Genomic DNA, 17,722 nt, shown 5'->3' with positions numbered 1-17,722 from the left:
GATTCTATAATGGTGTTCATTGCATTTAAACGTAAGTATTATTCATTTCCTGTTTTGATTTAGAAAAATGTGAGTTTGAATTTTAAGTACTGACTGAGAATTAAATATATGACAATCGCCTAAGCTTTGGCTAAAATAATATGTTAATTACAGTTGCGGCTCCTGCCAATTCTCTCGGGCCTGGATCTGTTTTTTGCAAAAGACTTTATACTTCAATTTTAGTTTAATAATAAATAATTGAAGTCACATAAATTTCTACACAACTTACTAATAGTGCATAGCTAATTTGTATTACACTGCTCATTTGTATTACATTGCTTACTTACATTACACTAGTGATGCGCGGGTCGTCTCATAACCTGTGGGTCGGGTTGGGGTGGGTAAATAAATTTGACTTTATTTGCAGCGCGGGCCAAATAATTTCATAAAAGTGGGACATGCATGTCGGCATCACTACATTACACTGCTTACTTACATTGCTCACTTATATTACGTTGCTAACTTACATTAGGTACATCCTTGAAAATCCCTGTTTATATGACTTCCCGGCCTTTGTAGCTACTTGTTTGATGTATAAATTTGGTCTTGGTGTTCATAATTCTTTAATTTCCAATTCAGGGTTTCTGCAGACTTTTTAAGACCTTTTTATGACTATTAGGATTTGAATTTATGACCTACACAAATTGCGATAAATAACTTCAGTCATTAAAATTGCTTTCAAAAGTCTTTTTTTATTATTGACTTTCATTGAAAGTAACAAGTTTTATTATTTAAAGAGTTATTCTATTATTTCTTAAGATTAAGAACATGAAGCCTTCACCTTCTTTTTCTTGAGTATCAAGAACACAGGAACACTTAACAACTGTAACATTGTAAAGTAACATTGTAAATTAACAATTATTTTATGGAATTACTTTCCTAAATAACAAGTTTTATTGGTGTTTGGTCACAGTATTCAACACCCACAGGCAGGGCCGTAGCTGGGGTCAGCGGGGCCCCGCTAAAGGTTGTACAGTGGGCCCTGTTTAAAATTGTTTAATTTTATGTTCATTCATTTTTATTTATTTGTGCTATTTACACAACGTTTAAAAGTTTTTTTCAAGTTTGTAGGCGTCCAGGTACAGAAACCGAATAATTAAATGTAAAATAGCACTGGATAGTCTTTAATGTAAAAATATAAATATACAATCAAACTTTATTTAGACACCTTGAACATTTCTCACATTATTACAGTTTATTTGCTATTGTTTCTAAAATTGTTTCAAAATATGACAAGAACTTAGAGTTAAACTGTGTCAGAAGAAATTTGTCATCATAATGTCATAACTTTGACAGAAATGTACGTAATGTATTACAGTCAACCAAAACTACAGACAACGGTTATTATGACAATATTTACACAACTACCAATACTTTGTTGACCAATTACCAAGCAGTGCTTCATTTTGTTCAGACTGTGGTGTGAAAAGGTTTCACTAGCAATTCAGAAAAAAAAAAACACATAAGCAATACATGGTGCTTTATAAGGTGCTGAATAATTTTTGGTCCCAATTTTATATATAGATAGATAGATAAAACAATTATATCTAAGTATTTCACTAGTAGTTCACTGTATGCAGATTCTTTGGGTATGTCACAGTTTGCTTATACTCCCTTACATAAATGTATGAGTGTCCTGTACCTACTAGTAAAATATGTATTTCAAAAATTATATCTGGAGTCTGGATAATTTTTGGTTTGACTGTGTATAAATTCTTGTTAAAACTAAAATTAATGCAGTCAAGAGCAGTGAGTGATTTTTCTTTCATTTTCTTGGATTAACATTACAGCAGCTAGTAGCTAAATTAGGCGCGGTCACTTTAAGAGATGATGAACGCATATTTTTCCTCAACTGTTTACTTTCATTTAAGAAATAACTGAAAAAATAAGTTTTTTTTGAGCATACTTTCCAAGGCGGGTATTTTGACATATTTTGTATGTATTTGTCGGCACAAGAGCAGAAAGAAGCAAATTCGGTGTACAAGCGTTTTGAGACGCCTTTCTCTGCATGAGCCCTGAACACCTGAACACCGTGGTACTGAATTGGGCTCTTTCACATCCTTTTGTTTGTTCAAAACTGAGATTAATGTTTGTTTGTTCATGTGCAGGAGGGACTGTACATGATACGCGACTCTCTCTCCGCACCGAACACAGCGCGCGAGTAACCAGCTACTCAGTTAAGCTTTTCCGCGACTTGTGTTTGGATGCTTGATACTGATTGTTAGCAACGGGCTTGAGCCAGTGACTAAACGCAACGTCTTCGAGCCATAGATCGTTAAAGGTACATTTTCCCATTGTGATAGCCAGGATGATTTCAATTAATCTAAGCAGTGACTCAGTATGATACAGTATGTTTGGAGTTCGCGCGGGTTTCTGTGAAAGTCCTTCTGACAAGTCTGTATGCTGCCGCATGGACCTTGTAGTTCTGTAACGCTGTGATACCACCCAGATTCCTCATACAGAACTACAACAGGCGAAACGAATGCCATTGCCACTGCAAGCGCATTTTGATGGAATAACAAATTAATGGACTAGCATATCAATTTAAGATGTGGCTAAATGTTTTTATGACCTTGTATGGAAAATCCGGACGTTTTTATGACTTTTTATGGCCTTAAATTCTTATTGTTAAATGTATTACTTTTTATGGCCCTGCAGAAACCCTGCAATTAATCCTTATTGCTACAATAACTGTATAATATTTATTTCCATGACACAATAGATCAAGTTCAGCTGTGAATTTGAGTTGGCATCAGGGTTATCACATTTGATAAAAATATTAAGTCATTTTTCTTTTTTTCTTGTTGTTAAAATTCTAAATACTTTCTAAATATTATTGGATTGTCACTGTTCCCACCAATCCTTGCACAAGTTAAGTTTATGCATGACAAAAGCATGTTAGTGCTATTCCTCCTGGAACTCATTTAGATTACATTGCAGAGAAGGGTGGGTCTCTTGGCAGAGAGTCGATTTGAAAGAATGGTGGAGGGTGTATTGAGTCGTGTTTAGTATAGTATTGCCCATTTTGGCGATTTCTGTCAGACTGAGAATCGCCCCGAGTGCTCTCATTAGACTCCCATTTAAAGATATTTTTTTCCAAACTACAATGTACAGTATTGTATTTTTCGACTCAATACACCCTCCACCATTCTTTCAAATCGACTCTCTGCCAAGAGACCCACCCTCCTCTTACTTTGATTGGCCGTGAACCTGAAACAAACCAATCAATCCAACAATGGTAGCGAGTATTAACCAATCAGGGGCAGAATAGGACGAGTCTTCACAGAATGCAGGTGGGATGATTTGCATGAGATGCTGCATTGAAGACAACTCCGAAAATACAGGACAAACCCCGTCCCGTATTGATTCAAAACAGGACACGCTATTTTATTCTCAAATACGGGATGATTCCATATTTTAAGGGACGGGTGGCAACCCTACTCATGAGCTAAATTTCAACTGTCCCAGAAAAGGGTATGAATACGTATACAATGGAACAATTTTTTGTTTTATAAAAAATAAAACAGTTTATGCTCCACCATTATGGTGTATAGATTGATGTGGGGAAAAAAGTAATTTAAAGCAGTTTAACATTGTATACACTGTAAAAAATTATTTAATTCATTTTCTCAATAAAATTGTTTCTTATTTTACATCCAATATTAATAAATACATTTAACACATTAGAATTCATTTGAAATAATCAAATTAGATGCTTAGAAGCAACAATTCAAAATGAGTAGAAAAACATGGAAAAATTAAGTTCAATTTACAAAAAATATTGATTTCATTGAAAAAAAAAAAAAAAAAAAAAAAATCACACTGCTAAAGAATACTATATTATACATGCCAGGCCAGTAGTTGGCGATCATTAGCGATGGCAAGATGAAGCCTCATGAAGCATTAAGATTTCCAGCCAAGTGGTTTACAAAAGGGTTACTTTCTGGAAACTTCATTTGCACACAATACCACCTGGCCAACAAGAGTATAACAATCAGATATATTACAGACAGAAGTGTAAAGTCCAGGGGTCAGAAAGTAAAATTCCTGGCATATTTTTGTTCCACTCATGAACTCAGCAGCTGATTTCATCAGAGGAACCAAGTCATTCCTTCCAAGTCACAAACAACTCTCAAGTTAAATCCCAAGTCCTCAAACAGTTAAAGTTAATGAGATAATTAAGTGACTAATTTAATGATGATTGTGCATTAGTGATTAACACCTGCTGTTATTGAGAATTACAGAGGATTGGATGATTTATTGGTTAAAATGATGCCACCATCATGGAGATCAGTGTTTGCTTTAGTTGGGCTCTTGACCCTTTTAATAATTCAAAGTAATTTGCTTTTAAACACTTGCGGCTGTGTTACATAGTAAATCTAAAAAAAAAAAAAAAAAAAAAAAAACTCCATATCTACTACACCACCTCGGGGGGAAGCCCCCCGGGCCTTGACCATTGTGTAGACAGTATGTTTGCCCCCACAGTAAATCTCCCAGGAATATACATACACTGCCATGAACGAGAGGTGTTTATCCTGGGACCACAAAAGGATCTGGGGTGCCAGTTTGCACAAGGGGCGCGAACGCAGATATCTCTGGTGACTGATATAACAGACCACTGATGTGTTATTGGTGCACACCAACACATGGTGACTTCTCAAGTCTGGGAGGAAGTATTTCAATGCTCGATGCACAGCTAGCATCTCTAGACAACTGGTATACCATGTCAGATGGCGACCGCTCCACAGACCGCTGGCAGGGTGGCCACTCATGACCATACCCCAATTGGTGAGGGACGCTTCTGTTGCTAGTGTTGCATGGTGACAAAGAGCTTCCAGCACCAGGCCCTGATTCAAGGACCAAGGTTTCTTCCACATGTCTAAGGCACGAAAGCATCGCTGCATGACATTGATAATTCAAAGTGGGTTTCTCCTTGGGCAAAAAAAAAGCCACCACTGTAGGGGTGTCATGTACAGCAGGCCAAAAGGTATCACGTTGGATGCAGCTGCCGTCAGACCTAATAGTCTCTGAAACTGTTTGACAGTGAGTGATTGGCCTTATTGGACTCTCTTGACTGACGTGTGGATTGACTCGATCCGAGCAGGAGACAGTCGTGCTTTCATCATGCACAGCAAAATCTTAATTAAGTGTTAATTTAACACTCTGAGTGTGGACACATATAAAGACTGAAGCAGTGTTGAAGTTAATAAGATAATTAATAAGTTAATTGACTTATGATTGACCATTACTGAAGACACCTGATGTTAACAAGCAGAATCACTAAACGAGAAAATCACAATTTGTGTGTCACCATTATTGTAATCAGTGTTTGCTTTAGTTGGGATCTTGGCTTGTAACTTTTAAATTTTCAAATTTGAGTGTTAAGCCAAGAGCAAAAATAATCAAGTGTTGATAATTATGTTTTAATGTAATCGTTGCTTGACCTTAATCACTGAACTCATTTACAGTCACTTCTTTCGATCATTATTGATTGTAACAGCTTTGGTTCCACAAGGAAAGAGTCTGTGTTTTTATACATTTTGTAGGCATCTCTAGAAAGTGATGCTGATTTTTTTTTTTTTTTTTTTTAAAGAGATTTAATTTTAGGCACACACAAATAACAAGAATCAGCATATGAATCTTCATTCTTTACGTAGAGCTAACTTTTAAAAACATGTCATATTGTTGCAAAAATGCTGAATCACTTTTTTATCCACTTAATTTATGTACACAGTAAAGAAACCTGAACCCAGGCATTCAAGTCACCCCGTGACAATTAGTCCAAAACCACAATCAAATCCATAAGATCACCTTTGCTGTGGTCTATCTGTCTGTTATAACTCAGTTACCACAGCAACACAAAATCTGAAGTTAATCGCTGAAGGGTCAAGATCCCAACTAAAGCAAACACTGACCACTATAATGGTGACATACAAATTGTGATTTTCTCGTTTGGTGATTCTGTTTGTTAACATCAGGTGTCTTCAATAATGGTCAATCATAACTCAATTAACTTCTTAATCATCTCATTAACTTCAACTCTGCTTCATTGTTACTTTTAACACTGCTTCAGTGTTTATATGTGTCCACACTCAGAGTGTTAAATTAACACTGGAGATTTTGCTGTGTGGTTGAATCCCACACGGCGCCTAGCTAGGTGGTTCTCTGAACTGGAGAAAGTACACTTTTCTTGGCGTTTAGTCTCAAACCCAGTTCCCCCATGTGAGCGAGAATGACATTTCAATGTCGAACAGCCATGTGCTCTGATTGAGCTAGAATCAACCAATCGTTGATATAATTCAGAATATGGATGCCCTACATACGCAAAGGAACCAGAGCCGCATCTACACATTTCGTGAATGTGTGGGGTGAGAGTGCAAGGCCGGAGGGAAGTACTTGATATTGGTAAGCTTTGTCACCGAAAGCGAACCTGCTTGATGGTGAGCATTTTGAACTTCAGTGACATAACTGAGTGGTTCAGCTGACGTAAACCTAAGATCGGATGCAACCCCCAATCCTTCTTTGGAACTATGAAATTCCAGCTGCAAAACCCAGACTCCCAGTCTTGTGGAGGGGCCACCTGGATGGTGTCCTTCCTTAATAGGGTATTCACTTCTTTTTCCATAACCAGAGCCTGCTGGGAGCCAACTAGTGTCAGTCTAACCCTGCTGAATATTGGCAGTGGATAGCCAAACTGAATGCAGTAGCCTTTTTCTACTATATGCAGGACCTACTGAGATACATTTGGCAGTGGTTTCCACGCTGCTAAATAATCTACTAAGGGAATCAGTCTCTCGAGACTGACCTCTGGTGTAAGAGGCCCCCAAAGGGGCAGCGAGCGTCTCAGCTCCGCTACACTCACTGGCGGAACTAACTGAGAGCAGCGAACGGTGAACTCGGGATGCAACGCTCTGTTTGCATGCGGAGGGGGCTGCTCCTGCCCAGCAGTCCCTCCAGTACATTAAACTTCACAAGTTAAATATATTGTATTATGTTCCTCAGAATTCAATGCAATCAAACAATCAGACAAGTAAACACGGTCTGAATTGTGATAAAGTACACATTGAAGTGAGATAATTGTCATTATATTCCTCAGAATCTAATGCAATCCAACAATCAGACAAATAAACCCGGTCTGGATTGTGATAGAGTACACATTGAAGTGATATATTAACTTCTCAAAGGTAGATAACTGTCATTATATTCCTCAGAATTTAATGCAATCAAACAATCAGACAAGTAAACACAGTCTGGCTTGTGATACAATTCACATCGAAGTGATATATCTCCTCCTTATCAAACAGAGCTTAAATATCCAGACAATTGGTCGGGTGTGGAAAGATTCACATCAAAACTGAAAATGATGTAATACACGCGTTTCCTCGGCAGCATGCGGATAGCTTAGTCACAAAAACAACATTAATCCCCTCAGATTCACAGTAAGAGGAGGAAGAACCACAGGCTTCCAAGCCTTGAGAGTGAGTTCTAGATCTAGGGAAAACGGGTGTAGATAGGAAGAACCGTCTCCAACCCGTCAACCAGAAATGTGCACAAGCACACTGCTCATCAATGCTGCCCGTATAATTTTTGGGCATAATAAGAAATTTAAACTAAGAAATTAAGAAAGGCAGAGCGTCGAGCGCCTCGGCGAAAGCGGGACCGGTACCGTGAGGAATGCTGGCGAAGGCTCACTTCTCGAAGAGAGCCCTCCGGGATCGAAGCATCCGCATGTGAGATCATACACAGCGTGCTTTGTTGTTCTTGTGGCTGTTTTTTAGTTGTTATTTAAACTTACTTCTTTTTTTGCTATTTGACTCATTTTGAATGGTTAATTTCTAAGCATCTCATTTGATTAATTATAAATAATTATAATGTGTTAAATTTAACTAATAATATTGCTTGTAATCTGTTGCCACAATTTTAATGAGTAGATATATAGTAATATATATCACTTTTTACACTGTACAGCATGCATAACATTAAAACATTATATTAAAACACACACACACAAACACACACACACACTTGTGGAAATGTGGTAATATGTCCTTGCAGATAAATGTGGCCACGAGATAATTTTGTCAAGGTAATGGCCACAACATAATATCACATTCCCACAAGCTAATGTAATGTTCCTTCAAATTAATATCTTGTGGCCACAACAAAACTAAGTAAACCAACCATGTCACCTTTGGGGTACCGTTAGATTGTGATAAAGCAGCTTTACAATGATAAATAGGAAAACAGTGTGTCAATAATACACACAAAATTCAATTCTGCTGTAGAGCAGCTCCAAAAAGAGGACGATAGTAAACTGTCAACTCACAGTAATGTGGAGCAACGTTTTGATTGGGTAAAGAGTTTGTCTTGTGTTTGAATAGCTCCTTACTCTGATTTTTAGATTTTTTTTTTTTTTTTTTTTATAATTGCATTTCTGGTGCATATCAATCCTAAAGATCTGCTTTGAAAAATGTGTAATATGTGTGTGTAATGTAAACCAATTCTCATAGTGGAAAACAAAAAAAACAAACCTTTTTTAATATTTTTTTGTTTGTTTGTTTTATGCCAGGTGGTGTCTGGTCACTGTTGACTGTCATCTCTTTAATAATGTGTAAGTGTAAGCCAATAGTTTTCTTCAAACACATGTCTGCTGATCCTTTATAAAACCTTTGAACTTTATTAAAAAAATGTATGCCGTCGGTTACATTTATTTCTTAGCACTTTCACTTTTAAACTCTTTAATTAAGAATATAACGCAAATTAACAGACCAGTTAATCTCACTTCCAAAATGCAATCTAAATGCATACAAATCTAAATTAAATATTCAGAAAATATTGAATGCATTTTCAAGGATTGATACAATACAATAAAAGCAAATCAACAGTGTAGTCCACTGATCCTTCAGTTTTGCAAAGGGTTGAAAAAACAGTGCAAACTCGTGTGTTTCACAATAATTAAAATGTGCCAAACATGCTGGAAATTCACCTGGTATTGTATCTCTGTTTTCTGACTTTGATCACATCTTTCTCATCCTCAGGTTTCATATCCACAACTGCTACTGAACCAAGAGCAGCCATTAGTCCAGTTATTAACTGTGAGCTTAATAATGGAACATACATCTGCACTGGTGCTCAGTATCACATGTACTGCAACACAGGAATGCATCATTTCAGCTACCAGAGATACCAAAACCAAAACCAATACCAGTGCATAAGTAATGACTGTATCTGTGTTAGTAATAATGACACATGTACATGCTACTTTAATACTTCATCATGCTTCTGTGATATATTTAGCAATAACATCACTGCCCCTACAGCAGTTAGGCCAGTCTATGAATGTGTGCATTATAATGACCTGTACATCTGCAATGGTGCTCAGTATCGCATGTACTGCAACACAAGTGTACATGATTTCCATTACAGTAGATACCATTACCACTGTATGAATGGTAACTGTTACTGCATTGGTAATAAGGACACATGTACGTGCTACAGCAGCACTTTGTCCACCTGCTTCTGTACAAGCAATACCACTATTTCTGCAGCAGTTAGTCCAGTATTTGACTGTGCGCTTTATAACGACACTTACATCTGCACTGGTGCTCAGTATCGCATGTTTTGCAACATGAGGATGCATTATTTCAACTACCAGAGATATAGAAACCAAAACAATTACCAGTCCCTTTGCAGTAGTAATAACTGTTACTGCATTGGTGATAAGGACACCTGTACATGTTACAGTAGCACTTTGTCCTCCTGCTTCTGTGAAAAGTACGGCAATAGCATTGCCATTCCTGCAGCAGTTAGTCCAGTCACATACCCTGACTGTGTGCTTTACAATGACAAATACATCTGCACTGGTGCTCAATATCGCATGCACTGCAACACAAGAATGCATGATTTCTTCTTTCAGAGTTATCAGTACAAATACCAATACCAGTGTGTGAATAATAACTGTAACTGCATTGGTAATAAGGACACCTGTACATGCTCTAGTAGTACTTTGTCCTCCTGTTTTTGTGAGACTTATGGCAATAGCATTTCTTCCACTGTAGCAGTTAGTCCAGTCTATGACTGTGTGCTTTATAATGACACATTATACATATGCACTGGTGCTCAGTACCAAATGTACTGCAACACAAGAATGCATGAGTTCAACTACCAGAGAAATAGATACCAAAACCAATATCAGTTCCAATGTTGGAATAATAACTGTAACTGCTTTGGTAATAAGGACACCTGTATATGTTACAGCAGTACATTTTCCTCCTGCTTCTGCAAGACTTATGGCATTATCATTGCTCTCGCTGCAGAAGTTAGTCCAGCTTATGGCTGTGAGCTATATAATGGCATATACATCTGCACTGGCGTTCAATACCGCATGTACTGCAACACAACAGTGCATGATTTCTACTATCAGAGATATCAGAACCAATACCAGTATCAATGTGTGAATAATAATTGTTACTGCATTGGTAATAAGGACACCTGTGCATGCTACAGCAGCACTTTGTCCACCTGCTTCTGTGAGACCTACAGCAATAACATCACCATCCCTACAGCAGTTAGTCCACTGAGAGTCTCTCAATGTGTGCTTTATAATGACACATACATCTGCACTGGTGCTCAGTATCGCTTGTTCTGTGACACAAGAATGCATAATTTCTACTATCTGAGATATAGATACCAAAACCAAGACCAGTACCAGTGTGTGAATAATAAGTGTTACTGCATTGGTAATAAGGACACTTGTATGTGCTCTAGTAGCACTTTTTCCTCCTGCTTCTGTGAGTCTTTTGGCAATAGCATTGCTCTCACTAAAGCAGTTAGTCCAGCTTATGGTTGTGTGCGTTATAATGACACATCATACATCTGCACTGGTACTCAGTATCAAATGTACTGCAACACAAGTGTACATGATTTCCATTACGATAGATACCATTACCACTGTTTAAATAATAACTGTAACTGCATTGGTAATAAGGACACTTGTACGTGCTCTAGTAGCACATTGTCCTCCTGTTTCTGTAAGGCATATGGCAATATCATTGCTCTAACTACAGCAGTTAGTCCAGTCTATGACTGTGTGCTTTATAATGACACGTACATCTGCACTGGTGCTCAGTATAAAATGTACTGCAACACAAGTGTACATGATTTCCAGTACAGTAGATACTATCACCAATGTATGAATGGCAACTGTTACTGCTTTGGTAATAAGGACACTTGTTCATGCTCTAGTAATACTGCATCCTCCTGCTTCTGCACAAATCGCAGCAGTAGCATCACTGTCCCTGCAGCAGTTAGTCCGATATATGACTGTGGGGATTATAACGAAACCTACATATGCACTGGTGCTCAGTATCGCATGTTCTGCAACACAACAATGCAGTATTTCTACTATTGGCGATACAGAAACCAAAACCAATATAATTATGTATGCTATGGTTATAACGGTTACTGCTTGGGTAATACGGACACCTGTACATGCTACGGCAGCACTTTATCCTCCTGCTTCTGTGAGCCCAACATCTCCATCCCAACCACAATCAGTCCAACTACTGCAGGTGTGCATGTTTCTAGACTGGAATTTTGTGTTTGATATCCCTATGTTTATGATGTATTGAGGAATTCCTTTATTTCAGGTGTGAGTATCACACTGCAAGATCAATACGTGGTAAGCTGAATGTTTACATTTACACAGTGCACAAAGTCTTTCAGTTTTTGTTTTTTTATAAAATTCAATTGTGATTTCAGAGTCAGACCTCCAGAGGATATCTTCAAAATCATACTGAGCAGATAGAGTACATTACAGCTCAAGAGCTGCCTTTGTATGTAAGTGTTCAAGAGAAAAAATCTACAATCATTGAATTAAATCAATTGAATATATGATTGATGTAGCAGTGCAGTGTGAATGGTTCTCTTAGCATTTACAAGTACATTAACTGTTCACTAAATTAGACTGTGATGGACATGTTGACGGTGGTATTCAACACTTCAGAGAGGATTTTAGAGTCATCTTCATCAGAAAACTCAACTGAACTAGCCTTGATTGGAAACCGTGTGTTACAAACCAGTGAGAAACTCATCTCTACATTAGTGAAGCCGACAGATACAAATGCCAGTGTCAGTTTTACTCTTCCTGCTGTAGGTAAGTGAAGACACAATTATTATTATTGATCATAAATATGTGATGTCAGTGACTTTTTATAGTCTAGAGTAGGGATCCTCAAATCTGGACCACAAAATCCACTTTCCTGCAGAGGTTAGCTCTAACCCTAATCACACATACCTGAACATGCTAATCGATGCTAATCAATGTCTTTTGGATCATTAGAAAATCACAGGCAGGTGACTTTTATCAAGGTTGGAGCTAAACTCTGCAGGAAAGTGGACCTCCAGGACAAGATTTGAGGAACCTATCTAGAGAGCAGCGATGGGTCAGACAGCAACACTGATAAAAGCAGATACAGTAACTCTATAATTGTGTAAAGTTACAGATGTTTTAACAGAGAGCAGCAAGCGCTACCGGTATATTTTTATGTTGATGTCAAAGGTCAGTATTTTGCTTCAAAGTCATCCAGCAATAGATAGAAATGTCTTGAAAACCCTTATCCCGAAAAGCCATGAACAAAGAAAATATTAAGCACAGGTTCACTTACAGTGAAGTTCATGATTTGTGGAGAGCATGGTGTGTTTGTGAATATTTGCTTCCTTGAGCATAAAAACAATCAACATTCACATGGCATTACCAAAAACTCAAAAGATAAAGACCGAAAGTCAGTGCAGTTTATGTTGGTGCTCACTTACAGTGTTCTGCTTTTGTGTTTAATCAGAGGTAGAAGTCTTCATGGTTGGACCACAGGTCACCTTAGAGAAAATCCCTCGACTCAACACGACAAATTCTTCTGTGGACATCGATCTCATTGGGATTGCCAGGAACAACAATGGAGGTATGTGAAATGTTTCTTTTTTGATAGTTTTAAATAGTATTGCATGTACTGTAGTTTCTGTTTCTGTCACTCAGGATCAGCTGCTGTGGCTTTCATGAGCTACAACACGATGGAGAAACTACTGAAGCCAGACTTCTTCAACACATCAAATGACACAGTTAAAACCATGATGTCCACTGTGATCTCAGTTACTCTTCCCAAAACCACCAACACTAAACTCACCAAACCAGTCAACTTCACCTTCAGACACATCAGAGTGAGACAGTGAAATGTTATTTTGTTTTTTGTTTTCTGAGCACTGATGAGCATCTAAAAACATCTTATAGTTCTGATATATCCTGCCTGATCCTTCATCTTTTTCAGGAGTTTGATCCCAGTGGTTCTCTGTCCTGTGTGTACTGGAATATCAGCAAGTGGATTGTAGATGGATGTTCTGTTTTAAAGACCAACAGCAGCTACACTGTGTGTTCCTGTGATCATCTGTCCACATTCGCTCTTGTGCAAGTCAGCCGCCCACCTTGTGCAAATCAGCCACCCACAGTCACCCAGGTATGAAAGAGAACAAATAATCTCAAAATACTGAAGCACTGAATGCACTATCATAATTCAAATCCAATCTACATTAGATGATTGGCATTTACTGTATAGTGAATACTAAGAACAGCACATATTTTGAACTCAGGTTTTCAGCTCAAAAATGGATCGGGTGATTTGGGTGTGTGTGATCGTGGGGCTGGTGTTCTTCAGTTTGGCCCTGTTGACCTTTGCCCTTTATAAGAGTCCTGTGCGTGATTGGATACGTGGTTGCATTGTGCTGGGTCCTGAAGGCTACAACAGGAAAGAGTGAGTTTATTTATTTATGTAAGAAATAAATAATATTTCTTGGGGCATATGTAACATTTCTGCTATCTGGTAAAAATACAAAGTTACATACATTCATCATCTGGCTGACTACATATTGTATTAATTTTTCTGAAAAATCCTATCATAAGCACACAAACCGACAGTCACCAATTATAAGCTACTACTATTGTAGAAACATAATTTTCTGTGAAGTTGCTTTGTAATGATTTGTATTGTAAAAGGCGCTATACAAATAAATTGAATTGAATTGAACATACAAAATGTAAAAAGTTCATATGAAATAGTATTTCAACACTGGCTGAGTGTGTGGTTCTTGGTTGCTTTTTTTCACTATAATGGCAGTAAAGTGCTGGAGATAAGGAACTTTTTCAGTTGTTTTCACTTCTTATTTTGGTGATCTCTGAACTTTAGAGAGGAATGTCAGAATCAGTTTGTTTAATCTGTTACTTTAATCTATTATTTACTTCCTGTGACAGAATGTTCAAATGAGCCAAAACTGAAGTCACTTTAAGAAAAGTGATTTCACTCGGTGGCCATCCTTCAAATGTGTCCTCTCTGGCATGCGAGTGCAGCTCCTATTTCTTTGAATGGGGAAACATCAAATTCTCTAAAACTGTTCACTAAGATTATGATTCAGTTTCATATTTGAAATCACCAATGAAATCTAAAAACAAATACTTCATAAATGTATTTTATTATGCTCTAATAGCATTAAAAAAGCTTATTTTTTTCAGGCCAGACCAGCGCGTGCAAAGTCACAGCGTTTCTACAGCAACCAGTGCTTCTAAAGGCAGCTGCAGTGATTGGCTCTTATATTGAGAAGGCGGGGCTATTCCGTCATATTCCACGTTATACTTTCTCCCATTCACAAGTAATAGGAGTCGTTGGTATATCCAAATTCTTTGTCCAAATCTAATAAAAAAACTCCAACTGTCAAAAATCAAAATTTAAACAAACACAAAATGCCATTGATCTGCTGTCTGTCTGCACAGCATTACTCCTTTCAAATGTCAAATTCTTAAGCATGGCTTTCTCAGGCCAACATCAGAATTTCAAATATTTTATATATACATTTTTTCTGTTCCAGACTCTTCTTCTTACCTGTTTATTATCATCAAAATCTATTCTGCTTCGTGAGTTTCCGAGGTTAAGTTGATCTCATGAATCACTCAGCTCCTCTCGTCTCATTCCTCTCCAGGTTACGCTGCAGTGAACGAAGTGCTTCAGATGCTGTGGACTCAAACCCAACTTCAAAAGTGTCCCAAAAAACACAGAGGAAAACCTGTTAACCCTAGAATGCATGGACCAAAATCAGCACATATGCATAAAGGGGGTCAAATTGTTATTAAAGATCTTCCTAGAAAAATAGGTGACATTGAAATAGCTAAAATAATTGATGGCACAAATGTTTTAATATACCAAACATCTTTATTTGTCCACATTTATTTTTATTTATTTATTTTTTATTTTTTTTGCAGCTGTACTTTTCCTAAATACACTCAGAACGTATTTAGATGTACTGTAAAGCATGTTCTGGACTGAACCTTCACTCCCCACATTTCTCATATATATATATACATATATATATATATATATATATATATATATATATATATATATATATATATATATATATATATATATATATATATATATATTGTTTTTATTTTTTATTTTTTTCATTATCTTTGACCAAGTAATACAGTAACTCACTCCTCAGATAGTCCATGACCCAACAAAGATTCCATTCAAGCAAAAACAAGAGCTGACCAGCACCAGCAGATGCAGGGGTAACACACTGATCAGACAAAACAACATATTTCTGTTGCCATCTGTTGGTTCAGTGTGAATTGTGATATGGTCTCAGCTTCTTTCAGCTTCTTTCATATATATATATATATATATATATATATATATAAGATACACATTTGTTAATATTACAGCTGTCAATATTATTGATGTGAAATGAGTAATTATATTTTAATCTAATTTAAGATGTTTTGGTGGAGGGAAAATATATGTTTACAGACTAATAGTTTTAGTTACTTAAAATTAAAGCTGAATATATAATGCTAGCAAATATATACAATATATACAATTATACAATTTTATATATATATATATATATATATATATATATATATATATATATATATATATATATATATATATATATATATATATATATATATATATATATATATATATCATACTATATGATGGCTATATATGTAGGATTTTCATGGTGGAGGGTGAAAAGCTTATTTTTACAGATTTCTAACAATAATCAAATTTAAATGATTTCAAACAAATGGAAAATCCATAACCTATTTCACGTGTGCATGGTAAAGGGGAACTAATTAGCATATGGCTTCATGGTTATTTAGTTGTAAAGTTATGTAGTTTTAGATCTTGCACAATTATATTTTTGTTTATTAAGCTTGGAAAGCTGTTTATTCAGCAAGGAACCATTTTACATTTTATTACTTTATTCATATGCCTCATACAACATATGAATAGGTTTTTAGGTGGAAGGGAAGCATTTAAAGTGAATCTGCATTTATGTGACTTGAGTTTTTGTTACAAGATACAACTACATTTTCCTGTATTATTGTACTAATGTATTTTGTTACAAATATCTTAATAAAATACTAAATGATAACAATAACTGCAATTGTAAACATGTTGTTTTCTTTCATGATTTCAGAGGAATACACCAGTTATTCAGGATTTCTTTATTTAAAATGTAACACAAATAACCTTTAGAACTGTATGCAGAAATGTCCTATCATTTTTTTTACAGTATCAGTAAATAAACTGAGTTATGGGATGGATGAGACCTGAAATGTCAATTTATTGAGGATGTTAAGTGGGGGATGTCGGGAAGCTGAGAAAGACTATGATCAATTACCTGCAGCTAACGACGTTACAGAAACCTTCACTGTCCACGCGGAGTCATCGGATTCAAACTGTTAAAAGCCTGATTTTGATTTACACATGCTGTAGAAGGTCACTGAAAATCCACTTTATAGGAAATGAACATGTCAGCAATTGTTAGGTATACATGTGTGTTTTAAATTTTAATTAGTGGCCGAAACAATGGATTTTTATTTAAGAAAAAATAAATAAAAATAAAATAATGAATAAAGAAAAAAAATGTGATTTTGTGATGTGATAATTAAATTTGTCAACACACCTTGTTGCAGTTAAACTTTTAGGTTCACACTTTCTATAATAAAACCTTTAATCTTCTTGTAGATTTTAATGGTGGTTGGCATTCAACTTCTAAGTGCATTACCATCACCTGCTGGTTAGTGTGGGCCAAGTTCGCAAAACCCTTTTCCTAATACCCCCATCACATATATTATTTTATCTGAATCAGTCATTATCAAATAAAGTATTCAAAAATGAATAAATTCCTCATATGAGTCCCTCTGTATTAGGTTTATCAAGTCAAACTTCTTCTTAATTATTATCAAATTACAAACCATCATTCTCCTTTCACTATCATACAGTGGACATTTTATTATAATGTGTTCAAATGTTTCCTCTTCATTACAATAGTCACACTTTGCTGTATGATGTTGTATTATTTTATTCAAGGTACTATTAATTAATGCATGTCAAAATCTAAGTCTAGATATAACTGGGTCTCCTTTTCATTCTACCTTTACCCACATTTCTTTGGATGTTATAAAACCATCTTCCTGTTCTTTCTTCCTCCCATTGTTTCTGCCATCTTATTTTAAAAAGTTGGTTAATCTCAATCTTACTTCCAGGGTCTATTTCTGGTTGTCCTGTCGCGTCCTTAGCACACTTCTCTGCCATTTCATTTCCTTTTATTTCAAACCCTAAATCTAGGT

General features: G+C 36.3%; 1 protein-coding gene across 1 annotated transcript; it reads left to right on the top strand.

Annotated features, from left to right (window-relative positions):
- The first annotated feature begins 12,018 nt into the window (after positions 1–12,018).
- Positions 12,019–15,403, top strand: LOC127948730 (adhesion G protein-coupled receptor E3-like). The gene is made up of 6 exons (XM_052545392.1): positions 12,019–12,193; positions 12,879–12,995; positions 13,070–13,251; positions 13,359–13,544; positions 13,678–13,838; positions 15,058–15,403. The coding sequence occupies exons 2-6, from the start codon at positions 12,893–12,895 to the stop codon at positions 15,146–15,148; spliced, it is 723 nt and encodes a 240-aa protein (XP_052401352.1). The 5' UTR covers positions 12,019–12,193; positions 12,879–12,892; the 3' UTR covers positions 15,149–15,403.
- The last annotated feature ends 2,319 nt before the right edge of the window (positions 15,404–17,722 follow it).

This window comes from Carassius gibelio, chromosome B1, assembly GCF_023724105.1.
Source record: "Carassius gibelio isolate Cgi1373 ecotype wild population from Czech Republic chromosome B1, carGib1.2-hapl.c, whole genome shotgun sequence".
Classification (NCBI taxonomy): domain Eukaryota; kingdom Metazoa; phylum Chordata; class Actinopteri; order Cypriniformes; family Cyprinidae; genus Carassius; species Carassius gibelio.
The sequence above is the reverse complement of the archived record's forward strand: the minus strand, read 5'-3'. Positions and strand labels throughout refer to the sequence as shown.

Coding starts and splice junctions, on each gene's coding strand:
- LOC127948730 (XM_052545392.1), top strand. CDS start 12,893: ATGGTTGGACCACAGGTCACCTTAGAGAAAATCCCTCGACTCAACACG. Junction 13,252..13,358: donor TCACCTTCAGACACATCAGA/GTGAGACAGTGA, acceptor CATCTTTTTCAG/GAGTTTGATCCCAGTGGTTC. Junction 13,839..15,057: donor GAAGGCTACAACAGGAAAGA/GTGAGTTTATTT, acceptor ATTCCTCTCCAG/GTTACGCTGCAGTGAACGAA.